Below are 7,762 nucleotides of genomic sequence, written 5' to 3'. Positions count from 1 at the left end.
ATGACGACAATGTCCGATCTTACTGAAGATATGACAAAGGAGATATTTTTTAGGGTTCCATTGACATCCCTAAGTGCAGTGCGATCCACTTGCAAAAATTGGAACTCTATCTCTAAATCTCAGGTTTTATGTGGATAACAGTAGGAAGGAAGCAGTTTCTACAGTTCATGGTGAAGGATTTTAGGGTTTGCTCGCTGAAGTTTGATCTCCAAGGAATCCGAAGCAAAGAAAACTTCGTTCATTCATCTATAAAGCAAGTAAGTGTATTTGACCCAGTAGCGATCTCTCAAATCTTTCAGTGTGAAGGCTTATTGCTATGCGTCACCAAAGACAAGTCAAGGCTCTTGGTGTGGAATCCTTATTTGGGGAAAATGAGGTGGATCCAACCAAGAAACAGTTTCCACATGTTATACAACTATGCTATTGGATATGACAAGAACCGTAACTACAAAATCTTGAGGATTTTCTGAGTATGGAGGCATCAACTACTACATTGTTTCTGGGTATGAAATCTTCGATTTCAGCTCTAATACAGGGAAGGTTTCTAATGTCAATCCAAACTGGTCTACATATTATTCTCAACGTGGTGTGTCTTTGAAGGGATATATTTATTTTTTGGCTGGAGAGAAAATACGGATAAGAGGAAACAATATTGAAGGGGGCCTTGGCCTTCAATCCAAACTGGTCTACATATTGTTCCAATTTTCTATGGGGTGGTACAGAAACAAAGAAGTGTATAGCGAAAGTTTCCTGGAGCACAGTATGTTTGCCAAAAAATGAAGGGGGCCTTGGCATTCGAGACATTGCTCGCTGGAATAAGACACTATCTCTGAAGTTGATATGGAACCTCTTGACAAACGCTGGCTCCCTATGGGCTGAATGGACTCGAGAATATCGAATCAAGGGAGAAAATTTCTGGGGAATTGATGATTCTAAGACGTCATCTTCAACATGGAAGGCCCTGCTGTCTCTCCGAGGATTAGCGTCAAGATTTTTCAAACCAATATTGGGAAATGGCAGAAGAATTAGCTTCTGGTTTGATAACTGGACGCCTTTAGGACCTTTGTTTCACAGGTTTGGGGACCTTGGCCCTCGAGAGCTTCAAATCCCTCGTACGGCTACTGTCTCCGATGCTTGCAACAGAGCAGGATGGCTATTGCGAGGTGCTCGTTCGCAGGCTGCTGAGGAGCTTTCAATCCATCTTACAACCTTGCAGCTCCCATCGCTCTCTCCAAATGAAGACTATTTTGTGTGGGAAGTTGACAGCGAAGAGCTCACGAACTTCTCTTCTAGCAAAACGTGGAACGCAGTTAGAAACAGGGGACCCACTCGGAATTGGACACAAAACATCTGGTTTAAGGGGCATGTTCCAAAGCATGCTTTCACAATTTGGATTGCTCACCAAGATCGACTTCCAACCAGATCTCGTTTGTCTAGCTGGGGGATGAACGTATCTCCGTTATGCTGTCTCTGCGCAGTTTATGAAGAAAGCAGAGATCATCTCCTGCTGCGTTGTGAAGTAAGTGAATCAGTCTGGGAATTGGTCTTGCAGAGACTGGGATATAATCATTTTGGTTTTCATACATGGACAGATTTTTCAGACTGGCTCTCCATGCGCGACAAAGTCACAAGCCGAACTCTCAAACGACTTGTTGCCCAAGCGACGATATCGAGCGTATGGACAGAACGAAACAAACGCTTGCACGAAGGTGAAGCTCGGACGCCACAACGGATATTCAGAATCATTGATCGCTTCATAAGAGACACCATCCTTGGAAAAAGAAAAAGGAAGGAGTTCTTGCCTCTTATGCAGCAATGGCTACGTTATGAGTAACCTACGGGATCTCATCTTTTGATAACTTAGCTTTGTTTTATTTTTTTGCCGAAGCTGACTTATCCAAGTATTAAAACTTTTGTAAAATTTACAAACTCTTCTCATATTAATATGAAATTCACATTTTGGCAAAAAAAAAAAAAAAAAAAAAAAAAAGGAAACAATATTGAGGATATACTCTCTTTTGATTTGACAACAGAGAGATTTGGAAAGCGGTTGCCTCTGCCGTTTAAATCTCATGGTAGAGATAATTAAATTTTTGTCTCTATCTTGTATTAGAGAGGAGCAGCTTGCGGTATTGCATGAAAGCTGGCTGATTTTGTGATAACGCATTAGAGATTTGGGTCACGGACAATAAGATTGAGGTTTCATGGAGCAAGTTCTTAAGGACTACCTTTCGTTGTATGGATGGTAATCAAGCTGGGAGTTTCTTCATTGACGAAGAGAAGAAAATTGTTGTGGTTGTCGATCTAGAGAGTTATAAAGGAGGGATAGTGCGCAACCAAAAAACCAACGTAATTGGACAAGATGTATACTTCAAATCTGTGAATATGGGAAAAGCTAATTAATGAGTTTCTTGAAAATTATGGATTTATGGCCGACCAGTTCTGCCGCCCACATGTGTGCTCTTCTTATGTTCCAAGCTCAGTGCAACTGCAAACCATGCAAACAAACCAACCGGGAAAATTTGTTGCATTTGTTACTGTTTTGACCAACTTGTATCGTTCTTTGCTTTTCTGGTTTCAGACTCTTCTACTGTTCTACATCATGGAAGCTTGTCTCACATCCTAAGTCAAAGAAGCCATAAGAAGACAATTGTATTTGCCTAGCACCATTTACAAACTCACATATTTCTTCCCCAACAGGCCAAAAATCCTAGGAAGGTTCGGTGTTCGGCAAGGTTAGGTTTGTTTTCCATTATGCATGTTAGTTTGTTTTGGAATCTAGGCTGTAAATGAGAAAGTTTAACCCTAAAAATAAACCTTGTTAAGTTTATGGTTATTGCTTTGAATCCAAGAGCTTGTTAATGATGTATATGAGCAAAAGAGAAATGGTGGCAGATGAAGGGAAACAAAAAAAAAACAGATTTTAATAGCAAACTCATCTAACCATATGTACTTTTATCTTCTTATTATTACATCCATACACATAATATCATAACCTATGCATATCCAATTTTTAGTAAATTCCAGTCATATTTTCTATTTTTCACCAGTAGAAGAACATGACCATGTTTCACTTTCCATCACTTTTCTAAATATAGACACTAGCCCCATTACTTTGAATAGGTCAAAATCTCTTTCTTTCTCTTTCTCTCTCTTCTCTCATTGTCTTTGTCTTATATCATCTTGTCTCTCCTCCCTCATTTTCTCTCCATTCTCCTGTATTTCCTTTCCACCAGGAGAAAACTAAGGAACCGATAACTCGCAAACCCATCAAAACAAAAAAAAAAATGCCATCAGGCAAACCTTCTTCTTCTGTCTTCTCTTTACATCCCAAACCAACACCATTAAAACCTTCAAGCAGCACCACCAGCAACAACAACACCACAAACCAAGCATGCGCGGCTTGCAAATACCAACGTAGAAAATGTGCTCCTGATTGTCTTCTCGCTCCCTACTTCCCTCACGACCGTCACCGCCAATTCCTCAATGCTCATAAGCTCTTCGGTGTAAGCAACATCACCAAGATCATCAAAGACCTTAGCCCTCCTGATAAAGACGCGGCTATGTATACAATCATGTTTCAGTCCGATGCTCGTGCGAATGATCCCATCGAAGGATGTTATAGCATCATTAGAAAGCTTCAGTACCAGATAGAGTACTCAAAAAACGAGTTGGACATGGTTATTCAGCAATTGGCTGTGTTCCGTAATCATCATCAAGAACCGCATATTCAGATTCAAGAACCTGAGGATCTCTCGAGTTTTTCGAGTTCTTGTGATCTAAACAACAACAACTCGATTACTTACAACTACCCTCTTCATCATGTCCAAGAACCAGTTCAACAGCAACAAGAACAACAATATTGTGCTTCTGGAAACTTTAATGGGTTACAAGAAGACATGTGGTGCCTTCAACTTCAAGATTCATCAACGACGGTGAATATGAAGGGTGGCTTCATTGATGAATGTGAGGACGTTAAGCCTGTGGAAGAGGTTTCTAGTGAAACACACGAGTTCGAGCATCATCATGATGGTTTCGTTGAAGAACCATACATTATTTCTTCTTAGCTTTTCCTTTTTCTTTTGTTCTATTGGATTTTTATTATTTTCTTGATTTTAGAATCATTTTTCTAGGGCTAACAAAATCTCCTTTCGCTGATCGATCTCAATAGTTATTTCTAAATTTGTTGTCTTTTGGATTATTTTTGTATCTCATTTTGGTAAAATTTGTTAATAGGAATATTAAATGTTAAAGAAGCATGGAATCTTCAAGATAAATGTTACACAAGAATTTGATGGAATAAAACACATTTTAATAGCTTATGTATGAAATATGATTGGTCAATAATAAAAATAGGCCCATTGACACTGAAACAAATAGCATTACATCGCTTAGGTAAAGAGAAGAACCTGTGTTTTCACTTTACTTCGTTTTCTTGGATTTTCTGTATCTCATTTGGTCAAATTTTATATAGGTAGATCTGAAAGAGACATAAAATCTTCAAGATAAATGGTACACAAGAATTTGATGAAGAATAAAAAGAAAAATATTTTCATTTTAATAGCTCACTAGATTTTGAAATTTCATTTAAATTAAGAAATATTTGTCTAATCTATATTTTAATAGATTTTTTTATTTTTTTATAGTCAATTTTTATAATATTGTCTTCTTTATTTTTTTTATTATTATTAAAAATAAAAATGTTTGCTCGTGAACTAATTAATTAGTTAAAATATTTTAAAATGGTAAGCTTCTACTCAATAAATTTAATAATACTGTGATGATATATTTGGTAAGGTTATTTATTTATAATTTTAAATTATTAAATAAATATTATATGAAAAATGTAATAGACATTTCATTTTTCATTCTACATATTTTTAATTCATGCATAATTTTTAAATTATAATAACAGAAATATTTAATAATAATTATGTATTTAAATTGGCTTATAGTTGGTTTTAAAAGAAAACACCGTTGGGCTTTGGTTTGGTTAGGTTTTGTTTTTTTTGTCAGATAAAATGGGCGATAATTGCCCAAAGAGAGCAACAAATCTGTTATGTCAAAATCTATGTTTTTGTGGCCGTTTGGTTTAAAAAAAAAACAGAAAAGGGAAAGTGAAAAAAAAAAATTTCTCGATCCAATTTTTTTTCGAGGAATCGACGACACGCTAGAACTGAAATAGAGAATCGATGAAAGAATCAGTGGGTAGATCTATCGATCTTGATTGATAGGATGTTGGTGAAGATTGAAACTGTTGCTTGGTGAATGTTTCTCATGAATCGGGTATTAATCATAAGCAAGCCATAAATTTCGATTTGATTTCCTTTCCTCTTGGCATAATAATTGTTTTATTCTGCAGATTCACAGATGAAGAAGATGAATGGGTGATTTGCTTGGTCACATAAGATTTCCGAGCAAAAACAACTTCCAACTTTTTAGATGGATAATAAACAGAGGTAATCCTTTTAATTGATTATGCATCTTAACTTCTTTCACCTTCGTTACTCCTTTGGCTGATGTCCCAGAAGAATTTCTTTGCTGTCTCTTATGCTAATGACTGAATGATATATGTTTATGCTTGTACAACCTATGTTCCTCAATTTGGAGTCTCTTATGATTTATTCTAATTTTTTATTTCAGGCACTAACAAATTAGTGTATGAATAATTTGATTAATCTGTTATAAAGCAGAAGCTGAATGATATATGTTTAGTTTGTTTTCTTATTAATGTTTACGACTCATGTGCAGGTCTTGTAGTGATAGAGAGTACTGGTAAAGCTTTATTAATGGGACTCCAACCTCAATCACAAAAACCTCAAACCTGAGAAAATATAAGTTTTTATTAGATGTAACCTCAACGCATACAATGACTATAATATATTTAATATTTTGTGAAATCTAAACGGTTAACTAATGTTTTCTCTTAATTTTACAGAACAGAGTCTATATGTTGTATAATGATGAAAGACATGAGGCAAAGTCAAACCAAACTTGCGCACAAGTATGTAATGACATGTATCCAACCATTCCGCAATGATATAATCTGTAAATTACTATTAAACATTTTTCAGAATTTTAGAAGCTAGGAATGGAAGTGACTATCGGTAGTTAAGATTGAACCCGGAGTTTGATTGATTGATTTGGTGTTATTATCTGTAGACAGGAGAATTAAATTGCTTTCTGCAGCGTAGAACTTTTCCTAAAGTGCATTTTTCGTGTTAGAAATAATAGCTATCAAATAATTTTAACAACAACGATCATATGTTTGTCTCTGAGGCTTCACATCCTCACCAAAAACTCACATCGTACTTTTCCAAAAAATTCCAAAGAGGAGTTTTATTGCTCTGTTATGAATCATAAACGAAACGTAAAACATAAAACCAAAGTCTGCAAATAAAGCAAATCATCTGCAATTTTCTAAAAACATTACTGAAAACATGGATCATAGATTATCGAAAACCTCTCTAAAGACAACATTCTTTGTCGAAGACGACAGATTGTTCATTAGGACCTTTCGATGCTTGGATTTGCATCTTAGTAGCCATTGGTTTGTTTTTTAGTTTGTTTGAAGGTGTGGGTTTGAATAGGAACCGGTGCTGCCTATTTATAATATTGATCGGATTCAAAGCGAGGTGTTAGGTTTTAGGAGAAAATTGGGGAGAAAGTTGGGGGTATTCTCTTTAAAATCAATCTCTCTATATTTTAACATTTTCCAAGTTACCATGTCAAACAGTTAAAATATTTTTCTGCGTGTTCCTCAAGTTGAGGGGATCATTTTTTTATTTGATTTGATTCCATAAATCTCTGAGTACGAAATGGGATTCAAAACGACTTAATGGACTTAAAAAACACGAAAATGTAAGAAGGTATTGGTTGGGCTTTTAATTTTCGAAAAACATTTAAAACAATTGAAATGAGAATTGAATGTCGACTTAATGGGCTTAAAAACACAAAAATGTAAGTAGGTATTGGTTAGGATTTTCATTTTCAAAAAACGTTTAAAACAATTGAAAAGGGAATTGAATGTTTTGTAATTAATAGGAAAATTCAGGGGCAGATTCATAAGAAGTATTCTGGTTTAATAGTATAGATGTGTGAAATTAGATCGTTCAATAATAAAATATATGTCCATGAAGAGTTTAAAAGAAAGGCTTTGTTATAAATAGGATTTTCTGCAAAAAAACCCTCAATGTGTTTTTTTTTTGCAAATTAATCCGCGAACTCAAAAACCCACCGGTCAACCCTCCAAGTGCCAGTCAAACCGCAATATAACCCTCGGCCGTATATATGTGTATTTGACTGTGTATAATTTTAACATTTTTCAATACTACGTCGTTTTGACACTATGTTCATGCTACATAACCATCTCCGCCAACAGATATATTTGTTTACTTAACAAACAAAATTATATAGAGTTCTAAATTCATTTCGAAATGTCCTTGTTTCTTCTTCTTTCCTTGGACATGGGAGCTTGCGTAAATGCATAATGAAGGTGGGGTGATCCATAAAAGCGCAGCATATATTTCTTTTTTTCTATCGTCATGGGAGCGCATCATATCTTTCTTCTTTCCTTTGGCCACAATAACACTCGAAGAAGAATGCGGAGATGAGCCGGAAATGTGAATCTCATCCCGATTGTTGTTCAAAACATGTGAGATAAAAACTTTGAGTAAAGAAAATCGAAAAAATAAATGCTTGAGTAACAATCAAAGGATCACCCCACCTTCATTGTGCATTTACGCAAGCTCCCATGTCCAAG

At 35.6% G+C, this 7,762-nt stretch overlaps 1 protein-coding gene and 1 pseudogene across 1 annotated transcript; both read left to right on the top strand.

Annotated features, from left to right (window-relative positions):
- LOC106339752 lies at positions 1-2,403 on the top strand (annotated as a pseudogene).
- An 850-nt stretch (positions 2,404-3,253) lies between these two features.
- On the top strand, positions 3,254-4,143 carry LOC106301446 (LOB domain-containing protein 22-like). Its single transcript, XM_013737847.1, has one exon. It carries the CDS (start codon positions 3,288-3,290, stop codon positions 4,065-4,067), a length of 780 nt encoding a protein of 259 aa, XP_013593301.1. The 5' UTR covers positions 3,254-3,287; the 3' UTR covers positions 4,068-4,143.
- The last annotated feature ends 3,619 nt before the right edge of the window (positions 4,144-7,762 follow it).

The sequence above is a fragment of the Brassica oleracea genome, chromosome C1 (assembly GCF_000695525.1).
Source record: "Brassica oleracea var. oleracea cultivar TO1000 chromosome C1, BOL, whole genome shotgun sequence".
In the NCBI taxonomy this organism is placed as follows: Eukaryota; Viridiplantae; Streptophyta; class Magnoliopsida; order Brassicales; family Brassicaceae; genus Brassica; species Brassica oleracea.
This window is presented reverse-complemented; position numbering and strand designations above follow the sequence as displayed.